The sequence below is a fragment of the Artemia sp. Qi Xiang Cuo genome, chromosome 7, assembly GCF_049724085.1.
Source record: "Artemia sp. Qi Xiang Cuo chromosome 7, ASM4972408v1, whole genome shotgun sequence".
In the NCBI taxonomy this organism is placed as follows: domain Eukaryota; kingdom Metazoa; phylum Arthropoda; class Branchiopoda; order Anostraca; family Artemiidae; genus Artemia; species Artemia sp. Qi Xiang Cuo.
The window spans coordinates 15,691,008-15,708,731 of record NC_142800.1 but is presented as its reverse complement, the minus strand read 5'-3'; the positions used below and the strand labels follow the sequence as shown (position 1 = coordinate 15,708,731).

Sequence of the window (17,724 nt, the reverse complement as noted above, 5' to 3'; positions counted from 1 at the left end):
CAAGTAGCTAACTAAGTCCAAAGTCTGCAATGGTTTGTTATTGCAATGATCGTCCCTTAATGTAATTGGTGGAAAAATTTATTCTCTTTTAGAAATAATTTATTTTAGTTACAAAAGGTTTTTAACCCAATTAATTTCCTTTAAAATGAGCTATTGAACAACCCTCTACGATGTTCCAGTGCCAAGCTATCTCTGGAAACAAAGAAAAAAAAAAGAAAAAAATATCCCGTTTAGGAAGAATGTTGTAGTAGCTGCCACTTTTCTTGATTTTCAAGCCAATATATTTCCCTTTCTGTTCAAGCCAAGGGACAGAAAGTTTTCTATACAGGGGTTTCGGACAAGGCGGTTCTAATGGTGTACTTTTTGTTTTGATCTGACTCCTTTTTTAGGAACCATGGGTTTTTATATTTCTTAACATTGGACGTGATCGTCTCTTACTAGGTTGCTAGCTACCGCAGCAACCCGGATGTTTGTCAAGACGAAACTTAGTATGTCTGCTAAGAAGCCTTGATTTAAAATATTCTGCATTCCTAATCCGAAATAGTCTTGCCTTGTCATGCAAGCCATATTTGCCTTTCGGGAAAAGATTTGGAAACACTTTTAGATCAAGATCTTCCTGAAATTAGTCTTCGCTTTCACTTTTTAGTTTCTTGATTTGAAATTGGTCAGTACCAAGATCTTTCATTTGCTTAAAGTCTTCTATGAAGTCTTTTGGAACCGCTGAATTGAGAGGCTGGATAGAAAAATAATCAACCAATGTAGATTTTGCGCTTTCTGTCAGTTTCTGAAGGATTGCAGCTTCCGGTATTTCAGGTAAATTATCAACACCAACCGCTTTTTCAGCAAGACCTGCTTCAAGTATTTTATTTAAATCTTCTAGGGTGTATGCATGTATTGTTTTATAGAGACTGTTGTTCTCTCTTAACCACAACAGTGCTTTATGGACTTTTCTCAGATCTATTAGTGCAGTCCAAACATTCTTGTTGTAAGTAGGCTGACCATTGACAATGACTACAAAACTATCAATGTTAAGAAGTTTTTCAGGCTGAATATCTGCATTTGCTTGCACATCAACAGGTAGATATACTATTCTCCCCTTAAGAGCGTCAACAAGTTCTGTTCTAGGTCTCTACAATGCAGTTACTTGCCCTAATCTGACGATCGTAAGACAAGGCATTACAAATCGAATTATTGCCATTTCAAAATTATTTAAACACTTTATACATTCCGGTGTACAGTCTATATGAAGCTTATTTAATACTGATCGGACATTCTTCTGACTTTTCAACATTTTCCCAGCACAGTAATCACAGACAGAGAATGAATCTATGACATCCTCTTTCCAACCTGTACAATGAATTAGCTGTTCACTGTCATCTTTGGGTATGTCCTATTGTAGGTGTTCTAAAATCGTGGCCATCATTATATCAAAACCTTTCTTATTTGAAAGGGATCTTAGACTCTTCAATTGGTATTTTGTCTTTATCTGCTCGCAACTGTCACAATGCATTGTGGGGTATACATCCCTGATGTTAGCTACCTTATCAAGGCTCTCAACAAATAATTTGATTATTGTATTTCATCCACAGAAACTGTAATATTGCTATCACCGTAGATGAAGTCTTGACTATTATTACGACAGAGTCTACTTGACACTTCTTCTATATAATGACTTAGTTACTTGTACGAGCCCTCGACTTTTAGTAGATTAATATGTTGTATAATCTTAGATTTTGATACTGCCTTATATACGCTATTAATGAAACAGGTCAAGACAGGAACATGTGGAGCTATTGCCCTTAGAGAACGCAAATAGCTCTGACATCCCTCATTTGGGCTACAGTGTAACGAATGCCCATGCTTTCTTGTGTCCCTGTATTTGATTTCACAATAATCCAAGCCGCCAAGGTAGAAATTAACCACCTTGTCAGTTGAGAATTTTAATGCTATAATATTTTCAAGGATATCAAAAAGAATTTGACATAATTCAATATCCGTCGGATAGAGCTTGCAGATATCAGGGTGACATTGCCAAGTAACCTGCTGCCCAATTTTTGGTTTTGAATGTTTACTCAAATTGTTATAGGTGACTTCAGCCATCATTATTTCCTTGTCAGATCTAGATTCAGAGCATTTTTCAATAGTTGTCTCTTACTTTTCAGGACAGTTTGTTCTACTACACAGAGAATTTTTTACCAAATATTCAGTAGAACTAAAAGAACTGTTTAAAACACAGTTAGAAATACTTTTTTCTTGAGTCGGTGTTCCAGGAATTTGTTCTAAATCATTAGTCTTACAAACACATATACTAATAACCCTAACAGGCTCGGTTTCACAATAATTGAAAAACATTGCTTTTCCTTCGCTGCTGATAGGTATGCTTGTAAATATATTTTTATTGCTGCTACATAAACTGCAATTGCTCCTTCCAAAATTAATATACGAATTTTCTAAGAAGTACGCCTCTGTATATTCACTGTGTTGTCGAACATTTTCCATTGTATCTATAAACTATTCCGCAGTTGCCAGTCCATACCTTGGAAGCTTTTAATTAAACTAACAAAATTTCTTTTGGATATTACTATGAAGCTTTGCCAAAGCATTTCTAGCCGACTTTTCAACAGCATCCGCTCTTTCAAAGAGAATTTTAATCTGTAATTTTGAATACTTTTCGTGATCCCCGCACCCCCGCACAAGCTTGCTTCTGGGGGTATTTTGTTTGTTTGTTTTTTATGTATATAGTAAAATAAATCCCAGTTATAGTTATAAATTGATCCCGATAAAACATGCGTAATATGTTTCTCAATTTACAAAGATCAGCCTGCATTTTTGCCATCTTCTTGTATTTCTGAATGTAATTTTTCCCTTTGTCCTTATGCGTTCTTCGGTACAACCTCACAGGGAATTTAATTTTTTCATTATAGCTTTTGTCACCCCAGTATCTACCCATTATTCTGGTAGCAACTTTTTTCTTATGTTTGTTTCGGTAATCTATATCGTTATCATACCGTTCCTTACTCTTTTGTTTGGCTGTCTCAATTTTCGCAAGTCTATAAACTACATCATTATAATAACGCTGTTTGTCACTATCAATTATTACTTCTCGATACGCCTGGTCGGTTAAATACCTTTGCTTTTTTCTTTTCAAGATGCTATCTCTGTTTTTTTGGTAGTACTGTTTTTTTAACTTGCGTGTAGCCTGCTTGATTGAAACCATTATGTAACCATTAGTTGAATGTTTTTATGTCACGTATCAAGTATCAAGAACCAAACAAAAAATTAAACTAATTTTTAAATTTTCATGTATTTTTCTAGTCTAAATTAAAAGATTAAAACTATTGTTCAGACACCATAAATATTTTTGCAGTTTATAACTTTAGCGATTCTGAACTAAAACCGAAAATAAAATAAAAATTAATTTTTTCAATTTTTACGTCACGTCGCTAATTAAGTCATATATGGTTATTAGTACACAATAGGTTTTAGATATTACTTCATGTCACTTATTACGTCATATATGGTTATTAGTAGATAATCGGTAAAATATTCGTTCTTTATTATAACAATTAATTAGCTTTCTATATATATCTCATATGGTTTAGTTGTTTAGGGTAGTTGGCTTTCAATTAATTGTCTTGGGTTTGAATCCCGGTGTGGGAATTATTTTTAAACAAAATTAGATGAAATTAATTAGCTAATTTGACATGACATAGTAGGTAACTAAGGGCAAGAGTTCGTTCTTTACTATAACAACCTGGATGACGTCAGTTACAACTTGGAATTCGTTTTATGCTATATCATTACAAACAGGAAAAAGCCTACGGCTTTTTCTTCTTTGAAATAGTAAGAGACGAACCAGAAGTAACTACCCCTTGAACCACCATATATCAGTTACTATGCATGAGCGATCGTTCTTTACTGTAAATTTTAGGAACTAATTTCTTAACATTTGACGTGATCGTCTCTTACTAGGTTGCTAGCTACCGCTGCAACCCAGATGATAACAAACAGGAAAAAGCCTAGGGCTTTTTCTTCTTTGAAATAGTAAGAGACGAACCTCAAACAATCAAGTAGCTAACAAAGTCCAATGCATGCAATAACTTTTTATTCCAATGATCGTCTTTTAATGTAACATATCAGTTACTATGGGAGAGAGATCGTTCTTTACTGTAAAATACTATCCCTGTTTGTCATATTGAAGACTTGGGTTCAATTCCCCGTCAGAGTAGATTTTTAATATATTGAATTTAAAATAGTATCTCTTAAATTCAAAATTTAAAAAAGAAACTCAGTTTCCCTACCTCCAAGCTAAATATTATAACTTTATTAATATAGGTTAGAGTTTTTTTTTATTGTATTACTATAAACTTGTTCGTTCTTTAATATAATAATTTTGTTTTGCTCTCTCAATTATTACTTCTCAATACGCCTGGTCGGTTGAATATCTTTGCTTTTTTCTTTTCAAGATGTTTTCTCTGTTTTTTATATAGTACTGTTTTTTTAAATTACGTATAATAACTCGCTTAGAAGGCATCCTATTACAAAACAAGAAATAATATTTTCATCTAATTAACACTTCTTATGACTCGTATCGAGTATCCATAGCCTAACAAAAAGTAAAACTAATTTTTAAATTTTCAGGTATTTTGTTAGTTTGAATGAAAAGATCAAAATTATTGCTCAGATATCATAAATATTTTTGCAGTTTACATAATAACTTTAGCGATTCTAAACTGAAAAATAAAATATATATTAAAAATGGAATTTTTTGGATTGAAACTACATAGTCAATCCCACATCGGGTAGTTAGAACCTAACCAAAAATAAAACTAATTTTAACATTTTAAGGTATTTTTCTAGCTTGAATTGAAATATTCGAACTATTGCTCGGATACCATGGATATTTTTGCAGTTTACACAAGCTGCAAAGAACGCACAGGCTGATCTTTGTAAATTGAGAAAAATTTTACGAATGTTTTACCGGGATTACAAAAAATATTCAAAATTAAAGATTAAAATTATCTCTGAAAGAATAGATTTTGTTGAAAAGTCAGCTAGAGATGCTTTCGCAAACTTCATAGTAATATCCAAAAGAAATGTTGCATGTTTAGTGAAATCCGTAGGAAATCTGTGAATATATGGAGGCATAATTGTCCTTTACTTAGTTTCAGCTTAAATTCGATGATCGAGCCTTTATGTACTTCATGATTCGTTCTTTACTCTAAACAAGGTGGTTCTAATGGTGTAATTTTTGTTTTGAACTGACTCTTTTCTCAGGAGTTATGGGTTTTTATATTTCTTAACATTGGACGTGATCGTCTCTTACTAGGTTGCTAGCTACCGCTGCAACCCGGATTAAGGAACATATAAAATTTCTTAATGTAATAAAAATAATTGTTTTAATTACAAAAAGTTTTTAACCCCATTAATTTCCTTCAAAATGAGCCATTGAACAACTCTCTACAATGTTCCAGTGCCATGGTATCTGTTGAATTACTAACCTTTACTATAATTAAGTGGCGTATAAAATTTAGTATAGGTAAGAGGTCGTTCTTTATTATAGTTTTCCCGTTGCATTAGTTACTATGAGATAGACTTCGGTCCTTACTGTAAAACTTTAGCGATTCTAAACTGAAAAACTAACTCAGTCCAATATATGCAATGGTGTGCTTTTCTAATGATCGTCCTTTAATATAAACTATGGACTAAAGTTCGTTCTTTAATGTAAATTCTAGCTAAAATAATGAAGATAATATGAATGAACCACAGGGTTCGGTTCCTTTGGACTTGAGTTCGTTTTTTAACTATAAATACAAACAGGAAAAAGCCTACGGCTTTTTCTTCTTTTGAATAGTAAGAGACGAAACTCAAACAATCAAGTAGCTAACTAAGTCGAATGTATGGAATGGTTTGTTATTTCAGTGATCGTCTTTTAATGTAAAAATATAAATACTGTAATCTTAACTATAGTGAAGTTGCGTATGCAAGTTAGTATAGGGAAGAGTTTGATCTTTATTATACTATCTGTGGAAAAGAAAAAGAAAGAAAAAAATATCCCCTTTGTGGAGAATAACGTGTTTAAAGTCAATTTTCTTGATTTTCAAGCCAATATATTTTCTTTGTTATTCAAGCCAAAGGGGGGGTAAGTTTCCCTTATAGGAATTTCGGACAAGGCGATGCTAATGGTGTACTTTTTGGTTTTGATCTGACTCTTCTTTTAGGAGTTATGGGTTTTTATATTTCTTAACATTGGACGTGATCGTCTCTTACTAGGTTGCTAGCTACCGCTGCAACCCGGATAGTAAGAGACAAAACTCAAACAATCAAGTAGCTAAATGAGTCCAATGTCTGCAATGGTTTGAATGTTTATAATTTTTGTTGTGAAATTACAAACAGGAAAGAGCCTTTGGCTTTTTCTTAATTGGAATAGTAAGAGACGACCTGGCTAAAATCTACGATTATGGCATCATTGATCAACATTTAACATGAAATGTTCTTTACTATAATGATTTGTTCTTTACTAGGTTTCAGCCATCTCTACAGCCATGATACTTATGGAAATTACATAATCCCTATTTATGTTTCAGTTAACAAGGGCTAGGTGTCGTTCTTCATTGTAATGCTGCAACCCAAATTCACATATATATTATTTATGAGAGGCCGCCTGGCCGAGTGGTCCAAGGCACTGGTGTTAGCCACCAGTCTCTTCGGAGGCGTGGGTTCAAATCTTACCGCTGGTATACGATTATGTTTAAAAGACTGCAGTGTGAAAAGACATCAAAAATGCAGTTTTTGGTGGAAAAATTTATTCTCTTTTAGAAATAATTTATTTTAGTTACTATAGATTTTTAACCCAAATAATTTCCTTTAAAATGAGCTATTGAACAACCCTCTACGATGTTCCAGTGCCAAGCTATCTCTGGATACAAAAGAAAAGAGAAAACAAATATCCGGTTTAGGCAGAATGTTGTAGTAGCTACCACTGTTCTTGATTTTTAAGCCAATATATATCCCTTGCTGTTCAATCCAAGGGACTGAAAGTTTCCTATACAGGGGTTTCGGACACGGTGGTTCTAATGGTGTACTTTTTGTTTTGATCTGACTCCTTTGTTAGGAACTATGGGTTTTTATATTTCTTAGTCTCTTACTAGGTTGCTAGCTACCGCTGCAACCCGGATGTTAATTACAAAAGGTTTCTATATACAGCAGTTTCCTTTAAAGTGAGCCATTACAGAGCTCTTTATTTTACTTAAGTTACTATGGGTTCAGTTCGTTCCTTATTGTAAAATTCTTACCGCTGGTATACGATTATGTTTGAAATACTGCAGTGTGAAAAGACATCAAAATGCAGTTTTTGTTGGAAAAATTTATTCTCTTTTAAAAATAATTTATTTTAGTTACTATAGATTTTTAACCCAATTAATTTCTTTTAAAATGAGCTATTGAACAACCCTCTACGATGTTCCAGTGCCAAGCTATCTCTGGATACAAAAAAAGAAAAAAAAAAGAAAAAAAAAGAAAAAAATATCCCGTTTAGGCAGAATGTTGTAGTAGCTGCCACTTTTCTTGATTTTCAAGCCAATATATTTCCCTTGCTGTTCAATCCAAGGGACAGAAATGTTACTATGCACGGGTTTCGGACAAGGCGGTTCTAATGGTGTACTTTTTGTTTTGATCTGACTCTTTTTTTAAGAACTATGGGTTTTTATATTTCTTAACATTTGACGTGATCGTCTCTTACTAGGTTGCTAGCTACAGCTGCAACCCGGATTTTATTTCTTAACATTGGACGTGATAGTCTCTTACTAGGTTGCTAGCTACCGCTGCAACCCGGATTCAGTTGAAAAATAAGATTTTTTTTTTCAAGGAATCGAGCAGCTAACTAAGTCCAATATATACAATGGTATATTCGTATATTCTTCGAATGATCTCTTTTAATTAGGTTCCTAGATACCGCTGCAAACCGAAACTATTAAAAAATATTTTATCTTTAATTACAGAAGGAACTATATGTAGCAAGTTTTACTATTGAGACGAGTCGCTCTTACTATACAAAAAACATACAGTTCGTTATCATGAACTGTTTGCTTTTATGTATCTATTGGTATCAAAGTTTCGTTCTTTAGAGTTTTGGTTACTATTGAGACAAGTAGCTATTATTACTATAGAGTTCATTACCATGAACTGTTTGATTGCTTCAAAATTCAAATATCTTTGAAAATACTGCAGCATGAAAATACATCAAAATGCAATTTTTTGGACAAAATTGATTATAATTCAAAAAGTATTTTATTTTTAATTACAAAAGTGACTAGATGTAGCAATTTCCTATAAAATGAGCTATTATACAGCACTCTATGATTTTCCAGTGCCAAGCTAGCTGAGGAGGAAAAAAAGCGGAAAGAAAAAAATATCCCGTTTGTGAAGAATAACGTGGTTAAATTCAATTTTCTTATTTTTCAAGCCAATATATTTCCCTTTCTGTTCAAGCCAAATGAAAGAGAGTTTCCTATACAGGGGTTTCGGACAAGGCAGTTCTAATGGTGTACCTTTTGTTTTGATCTGACTTCTTTTTTAGGAGCTATGGGATTTTATATTTCTTAACATTGGACGTGATCGTCTCTTACTAGGTTGCTAGCTACCGCTGCAACCCGGATTAAATCCTGGATCACAAGACATCTTAGTAGCAATCCTTACGCGTTCTCTAGCTTTATTGCGTTCGGTGGCATTTTTATTTCTTTTAAATAAACTTTTCTGATATTTCAGGATATTTCTATTAGTAGAAATTTGGATTGCTCTATTTTGATATTTTTTTTGGTTATTCTTTCTTTTTTTCCACTCGCGTGAGACCATATTTTTTTAAGGTTTAAAATTATTAAGTACACAATACCCCGTGTCGAGTATCTAAAACCTGGCATAAAACAAAACTAATTTAAAAATTTCCAGGTATTTATCTTGTTTGAATTACAAAATTAGTATTATTGGTTAGACACCATAAATATTTTTGCAATTTACATAATAAGTTTAGCGATTATAGACTGAAAACTAAAATAATTGCAATTATAAGACAATAATATGGAGATACGTACTTTACGGGTTACAAACCAAAAAAAATTTGGTTCCAGGATACAATAATAACTTTGAACTTAGATGAAAAAGATTTTTCTTCCAGGAGACAAAAAGTAAAACTAATTATAAAATTTTCATGTATTTTTGTTGTTTAAATTAAGAAATTACTATTATTGGTTAGACATCATAAATATTTTTGCAGTTTACATAATGACTTTAGCGATTAAGCCAAAAAAGAAAATTTTGGTTCCAGGAGACAAAAAACAAAACTAATTCAAAAATTGTCCGGTATTGTTCTAGTTTGAATTAAAAAATTAGTATTATTGGTTAGACATAATAAATATTTTGCAGTTTACATAATAACTTAAGAGATTCTGAAGTCAAAACTAGGTTTCATTACCATGAACTGTTTGATTGCTTCAAAATTCAAATATCTTTGAAACGAAAGCAGTATGAAAATACATCAAAAATGCAATTTTTTTGACAAAATTGATTCTACTTTAAAGAGTATTTTATTTTTAATTACAAAAGTGACTAGATGTTACAATTTCCTTTAAAATGAGCTATTATACAGCTCTCTATGATTTTCCAGTGCCCAGCTAGCTGAGGAGAAAAATCAAGCGGAAAGAAAAAAATATCCCGTTTGTGGAGAATAACGTGGTAAAAGTCAATTTTCTTGATTTTCAAGCCAATATATTTTCTTTGTCATTCAAGCCAAAGGGCGGTAAGTTTCCTTTATAGAGGATTCGGATAAGGCGGTTCTAATGGTGTACTTTCTGTTTTGATCTGACTCTTTTTTTAGGAGTTGGGGGGTTTTATATTTTTTAACATTGGAAGTGATCGTCTCTTACTAGGTTGCTAGCTACCGCTGCAACCCGGATCAGCTATAACCGATGAAATTTATGCTATAAGAGATCATAAAACAATTAATTAGCTTTCTATATATATCTTATATGGTTTAGTGGTTTAGGGTAGTTGACTTTCAATTAATTGTCTTGGGTTCGAATCCCGGTGTGGGAATTATTTTTAAACAAAATTAGATGAAATTAATTAGCTAATTTGACAAGACATAGTAGGTAACTAAGGGCAAGAGTTCGTTCTTTACTATATAACAACCAGGATGACGTCAGTTACAACTTGGAATTCGTTTTATGCTATATCATTACAAACAGGAAAAAGCCTACGGCTTTTTCTTCTTTGAAATAGTAAGAGACGAACCACAAGTAACTACCCCTTGAACCACCATATATCAGTTACTATGCTTGAGCGATCGTTCTTTACTGTAAAAATTCCTGAAAATTTTAAATAAAATAATTTTATTTAGCTGCTAACTGCAAAATTATTTATGATGTCTGAGAAATAGTTTTTATTTTTTAATTCAAACAAAAAAATTAAAAAAAAATTAGTTTTGTTTTTTGTTAGTTTCTAACTACTTAACATAAACAAAATCTAATTCGTCATTTGAAACTAAAATAATATCTAAAAATTTTAAACAAAATGATTTTATTTAACTGCAAACTGCAAAAATTTTTATGGTGTCTGAGGAATAATTTTAATTTTCTAATTCAAACCAGAAAAATACCTAAAATTTTTTAAATTAGTATACTTTTCGCTTTGCTTCAAGTGACTCGTTACGTCAGTTTATGGGGTGAAAATATATTATTGAATTGAATAATTATTAAGATGAATTCTTGGATTGATCATATTAAAAGTCAATTGCTATCAAAAGGTATTTCGGAAGCTGCTATTATTGGTGTTGATGGGTCAGTTTGGGCAAAGTCTAGGGAATTTTTTGCCACAGCAGCTGAATTGAAAGCGTTTGTATCAAAATATGATTCAGATGAGTTTTCTGAGAACGGTATTACGATGGGAGGAATGAAGTATTTCTACCTTTCAAGGGATCATGGTGTTGTACGGGCAAAAAAGGGGCAAAATGGCTTTCATGCAATGAAGCTGAAACAATTGTATATTATAGCTCTGTATGATGTGATAAACTGCCCACCACCTGAAGCTGCAATTACAGTGGAAAATTATGGTAATTATTTATCTAAAAGTGGGTATTGAAAAAGCAATTTAAGCATAGAAATCTGAAAGGAAAATGAAACAGCATGAAACTGTTTGAAATGGAAGTTGCAAGGATTTTAAATGAGAAACCTGAGTTTTGGTGGTAGTAATATAGTGAGGGACGATCGCGTCCCTATAACAAAAACTACAATCACTTACAACCCTTGCATTGACTGTGGAGGGAGCGTCATCCTCAAACCGAATAACAGAAAGTTTACTATACAGGGGTTTCGGAAAAGGCGGTTCTAATGGTGTACTTTTTGTTTTGATCTGACTCTTTTTTTTAGGAGTTAGGGGTTTTTATATTTCTTAACATTGGACGTGATCGTCTCTTACTAGGTTGCTAGCTACCGCTGCAACCCGGATAGCTACCGCTACAACTCAGATAACTTATAATACTTCAGTTACTATGGACAAAAGTTCGTTCTTTAATGTAAACAAATAGCAGTAGCTAAAATGCAAACTTCTGAGAATGTTGACAAACAACGCCATGACTTAAACCAGTCTGCAGCAAAAGATGGCGATAACACAGAAAGAACTACTGCTCTTTGTAAAGAAACAAACTTTGTAAAGATACGGAAGAAACAAAAAGTGGAATAATAAACAAATATATTTAAAAATCTTTACTATTTGTCCGTCACTCAACAATTGCTATGTATAAGACTCAAAGCTTATCATTTATAGCGTTAAAATATGGAATTTGAAGCACCTTGTATTTTGAAAGAGGAAATTAGTGATGCCACTGTTCTTTGTAAAGAAAAAGTAGATGAGGCAGGAGCACGAAGTGTCACTGAACAGGATACAAATACTCTTGGCGAACAAATAGCAGTAGCTAAAATGCAAACTTCTGAGAATGTTGACAAACAACGCCATGACTTAAACCAGTCTGCAGCAAAAGATGGCGATAACACAGAAAGAACCACTGCTCTTTGTATAGAAACAGTAGATATAGAAGAAACAAAAAGTGTCACTGAACAGGATATAAACACTCTTGGTGAACAAATAGCAGTACCTAACATGCAAAATTTTGAGAATGTTGACAAAGGACGCAGTGACGTGAGCCAGTCTACTGCAAATGACGGTAAAAACACAGAAGCAGAAAGATTAAAGACAGAAGGAAATGATCTGATGAGGGCTGGACGATTCCTTGATGCAATCAATTGTTATACAATGGCTATTAAGCTTGATGGACAAAATGTTGTATATTTTTGCAATCGTGCTGCTGCTCATAGTAAAGCTGAGAATCACAAAGCTGCTGTTGAGGACTGCAAAAGGGCAATTGAAATTGACCCCAAATATGCCAAAGCCTATGGTAGGATGGAGGCCATTGGTTTCGGAGCCATTTTGAGTAATTCAAATTTAGTGAATATGGCGTCAGAATTGGAGGCCAATCCTGCTGTGCAATCTTACATGAATAATTTGGTCGGAGGCATGAGCTCAAGCACAGGAGCTCCAAATGAAGGAGGAGCTGGTTTGGATTTAATTTTAAGGGCGGGTCAGCAACTTGCAGCTCAGATGCAGAATACGAATCCAGATCTATTTGAAATACTCAGAATACAGATGGGTGGAGGAGAAGGAGGAGGAAATGATCCTTCAGGAGGAAATAGACAATAAATCCTGAAAATACGACTAGTGGGCAAAGGTGGCTGATGGTTGTTTTTTTCTACTCCTTTGATTAATACCCTCTTTGGATTTACTTTGAGACATTTGATTTAACATTACAATAAAATGATTATTGTTCCCCCCCCCCCCCCAAAAAAAAGAAAAAAAAAAGAGAAACCAAACGGAATGCCATCTATGTTATATACAGAGTTATACAGAGTTATTATAAGCTATAGCATAAAACTTGAACTATATATAAGACTCTATAGATCTAAGACCTATTAGCTCCATTTGAACAGTAATAAGACTCTATAAGAGTCTTATAAGTTCGTCTATAAGCAATAAGTTCGTCTATAAGAGCTATAAGTTCATAGGGGCCCTATAAGACTCTAAGCTAGAGTCTTATAGCTAAGCTATAGCTATAATGGCTTAATAGTCTAATAGCTTAGATATATTAGATAGCCTATTAGATATATTAGATAGCTTAGCCCTATATCTTATAAGCAGAGGAGCTTATAGCTGAGACTCCTCCCTTTGGGAGGAGTCTTATAGCCTAGAGTCTTATTTGGGGACCCCCATAGGGGCCCTATAAGACTCTAAGCTAGCTATAAGAATCTAAGCTATTAGACTCTAAGCTATAGCTTAGAGTCTTATAGCTTAGATTATAACTAAGCTATAATAATTAGATTAAGAAATATAACATTGGACGTGATCGTCTCTTACTAGGTTGCTAGCTACCGCTGCAACCCGGATATGCAAGCATATTCTGTAGTTAAGTTACCTATACAAGATAGAATAGGCAAGAGTTTGTTCAGCAACACGGATTACAAACAAGAAAAAGCCTACGGTTTTTTCTTCTTTGGAATAGTAAGAAACGATCCTCAAAGAATCAAACAGCTAACTAAGTTTATAATTTGTTCTTTATCATAATTAGCATTGGACTGATCGTCTCTTACTAGGTTGCTAGCTACCGCTGCAACCCGGATACCGCTACAATCTAGATATCTTGCAGCTACCCCTGGAACCACCATATCTCAGTTAATATGGGCGAGAGATCGGTCTTTACTGTAACTTAGCATTGGACTGATCGTCTTTTACTAGGTTGCTAGCTACTGCTGCAACCCAAATTCACATATATATTTATTTATGAGAGGCAGCCTGGCCGAGTGGTCCAAGGCACTGGTGTTAGCCACCAGTCTCTTCAGAGGCGTGGGTTCAATTCTTACCGCTGGTATACGATTATGTTTGAAAGACTGCAGTGTGAAAAGACATCAAAAATGCAGTTTTTGGTGGAAAAATTTATTCTCTTTTAGAAATAATTTATTTTAGTTACTATAGATTTTTAACCCAATTAATTTCCTTGAAAATTCGCTATTGAACAACCCTTTACGATGTTCCAGTGCCAAGCTATCTGTGGAAAAGAAAAAATAAAAAAAAAGAAAAAAAAAAGAAAAAAATATCCCGTTTAGGCAGAATGTTGTAGTAGCTGCCACTTTTCTTGATTTTCAAGCCAATATATTTCCCCTGCTGTTCAAGCCAAGGGACAGAAATTTTACTATGCAGGGGTTTCGGACAAGGCGGTTCTAATGGTGTACTTTTTGTTTTGATCTGACTCTTTTTTTAAGAACTATGGGTTTTTATATTTCTTAACATTGGACGTGATCGTCTCTTACTAGGTTGCTAGCTACCGCTGCAACCCGGATATAACAACCAGGATGACGTCAGTTGCAACTTGGAATTCGTTTTATGCTATATCATTACAAACAGGAAAAAGCCTACGGCTTTTTCTTTTTTGAAATAGTAAGAGACGAACCACAAGTAACTACCCCTGAAACCACCATATATCAGTTACTATGCATGAGCGATCGTTCTTTACTGTAAATTAAAATATTTCATGTTTATTAAGATTATTATAACAACCCGGATAATAAACTGATTACAAACAGGAAAAAGCCTACGGCTTTTTCTTCTTTGAAATAGTAAGAGACGAACCTCAAACAATCAAGTAGCTAACTAATTGCAATGTATGCAATTGTTTTTTATTCCAATGATCGTCTTTTAATGTAACTATGCAGGGATTTCAGACAAGGCAGTTCTTAGGGTTTACTTTTTGTTTTGATCTGACTCCTTTTTTGGAGTCAGATGGGTTTTTATATATCTTATGGAGCTATGGGTTTTTATATATCTTAACATTGGACGTGATCGTCTCTTACTAGGTTGCTAGCTACCGCTGCAACCTGGATTTATAGGAGCTGTGGGTTTTTATATTTCTTAACATTGGACGCGATCGTCTCTTACTAGGTTGCTAGCTACCGCTGCAACACGGATTTAAGTGAGAGTTCCTCTTTTCTATTATAATACGGTGCAACCCGGATCTTCAGTTACTACGGGCTACAGATCGGTCTTTACTGTAATTTGTTTTAATTAAAAAAGGTTTTTAACCCCATTAATTTCCTTTAAAATGAGCCATTGAACAACTCTCTACGATGTTCCAGTGCCATGCTATCTGTTGAATTACTAAACTATACTATAATTAAGTGGCGTATAAAATTTAGTATAGGCTAGAGGTCGTTCTTTATTATATAAAAACTATGACGACATTCAATATTTATCTAGTAGGGTTTCAGACAAGGTAATTCTAATGATGTACTTTTGTTTTGATCTGACTCTATTTTTAGGAGTTTTGTTATATTTCTTAGCATTGGACTGATCGTCTCTTACTAGATTGCTAGCTACTGCTGCAACCCGGATTCACATATATATTATTTATGAGAGGCAACCTGGCCGAGTGGTCCAAGGCACTGGTGTTAGCCACCAGTCTCTTTGGAGGCGTGGGTTCAAATTTTACCGCTGGTAAACGATTATGTTTGAAAGACTGCAGTGTGAAAAGACATCGAAAATGCAGTTTTTGGTGGAAAAATTTATTCTCTTTTAGAAATAATTTATTTTAGTTACAAAAGGTTTTTAACCCAATTAATTTCCTTTAAAATGAGCTATTGAACAACCCTCTACGATGTTCCAGTGCCAAGCTATCTCTGGAAACAAAGAAAAAAAAAAGAAAAAAATATCCCGTTTAGGAAGAATGTTGTAGTAGCTGCCACTTTTCTTGATTTTCAAGCCAATATATTTCCCTTTCTGTTCAAGCCAAGGGACAGAAAGTTTCCTATACAGGGGTTTCGGACAAGGCGGTTCTAATGGTGTACTTTTTGTTTTGATCTGACTCCTTTTTTAGGAACTATGGGTTTTTATATTTCTTAACATTGGACGTGATCGTCTCTTACTAGGTTGCTAGCTACCGCTGCAACCCGGATTACTAGATTGCTAGCTACTGCTGCAACCCAGATTCACATATATAGTTATTTATGAGAGGCAACCTGGCCGAGTGATCCAAGGCACTGGTGTTAGCTACCAGTCTCTTCAGAGGCGTAGGTTCAAATCTTACCGCTGGTATACGATTATGTTTGAAAGACTGCAGTGTGAAAAGACATCGAAAATGCAGTTTTTGGTGGAAAAATTTATTCTCTTTTATAAATAATTTATTTTAGTTACAAAAGTTTTTTAACCCAATTAATTTCCTTTAAAATGAGCTATTGAACAACCCTCTACGATGTTCCAGTGCCAAGCTATTCGTGGAAAAGAAAAAAAAAGAAAAGAGAAAAAAATATCCCGTTTGGGGAGAATAACGTGGTTAAAGTCAATTTTCTTGATTTTCAAGCCAATATATTTCCCTTGCTGTTCAAGCCAAGGGACAGAAAGTTTCCTATACAGGGGTTTCGGACAAGGCGGTTCTAATGGTGTACTTTTTGTTTTGATCTGACTCCTTTGTTAGGAACTATGGGTTTTTATATTTCTTAACATTGGACGTGATCGTCTCTTACTAGGTTGCTAGCTACCGCTGCAACCCGGATAACAACCCGGATATCATAAAACAATTAATTAGCTTTTTACACATATCTCATATGGTCTAGTGGTTTAGGATAGTTGGCTTTCAACCAATTGGCTTGGGTTCGAATCCCGGTGTGGGAATTATTTTTAAAACAAAATCAGGTGAAATTAATTAGCTAATTTGACAAGACATAGGTAACTAAGGGCAAGAGTTCGTTCTTTACTATAAAACAGGCTCGGGTTCGATTCCCGGTGTGGGAAAATTTTTAACTCTATAATCTTCGAATATTTGAACCTTTTATAATTTATAATGATGTATAATATAAATACTGTAATCTTAACTATATTAACTATAGTGAAGTTGCGTATGCAAGTTAGTATAGGGAAGAGTTCGATCTTTATTATAATTTCCTTTATAGAGGATTCGGACAAGGCGGTTCTAATGGTGTACTTTTTGTTTTGATCTGACTCTTTTTTTAGGAGTTGGGGGGTTTTATATTTCTTGACATTGGAGGTGATCGTCTCTTACTAGGTTGCTAGCTACCGCTGCAACCCGGATCATTTTCTTAAATCCTGGATCACAAGACATCTTAGTAGCAATCCTTACGCGTGCTCGAGCTTTATTGCGTTCGGTGGCATTTTTATCTCTTTTAAATAAACTTTTCTGATATTTCAGGATGTTAGCTTTATTTTTTGTGTAGTAAAGTTTTCTATTAGTAGAAATTTGGATTGTTCTATTTTGATATTGTTTTTGGTTATTCTTTCTTTTTTTCCACTCGCGTGAGACCATATTTTTTCAAGGTTTAAAATTATTAAGCACACAAAATCCCGTGTCGAGTATCTAAAACCTAGCATAAAACAAAACTAATTTTAAAATTTTCAGGTATTTATCTTGTTTGAATTACAAAATTAGTATTATTGGTTAGACACCATAAATATTTTTGCAGTTTACATAATAAGTTTAGTGATTCTGGACTGAAAACTAAAATAATTGCAATTATGAGACAATAATATGGAATGTACTTTACGAGTTACAAACCAAAAAAAGTTTGGTTCCAGGATACAATAATAAATTTGAACTGAGATGAAAAAAAAATTTCTTCC

At 33.8% G+C, this 17,724-nt stretch overlaps 1 protein-coding gene and 1 pseudogene across 1 annotated transcript; both read left to right on the top strand.

The window, feature by feature from the left end:
- The first annotated feature begins 10,752 nt into the window (after window positions 1-10,752).
- LOC148949998 (profilin pseudogene) lies at window positions 10,753-11,133 on the top strand (annotated as a pseudogene).
- A 693-nt stretch (window positions 11,134-11,826) lies between these two features.
- On the top strand, window positions 11,827-12,747 carry LOC148949997 (small glutamine-rich tetratricopeptide repeat-containing protein alpha-like). The gene has a single exon (XM_089091760.1). It carries the CDS (start codon window positions 11,827-11,829, stop codon window positions 12,745-12,747), a length of 921 nt encoding a protein of 306 aa, XP_088947886.1.
- The last annotated feature ends 4,977 nt before the right edge of the window (window positions 12,748-17,724 follow it).

What these genes read in the sequence shown, in the direction of transcription:
- LOC148949997 (XM_089091760.1), top strand. Translation starts at nt 11,827, where the DNA reads ATGGAATTTGAAGCACCTTGTATTTTGAAAGAGGAAATTAGTGATGCC.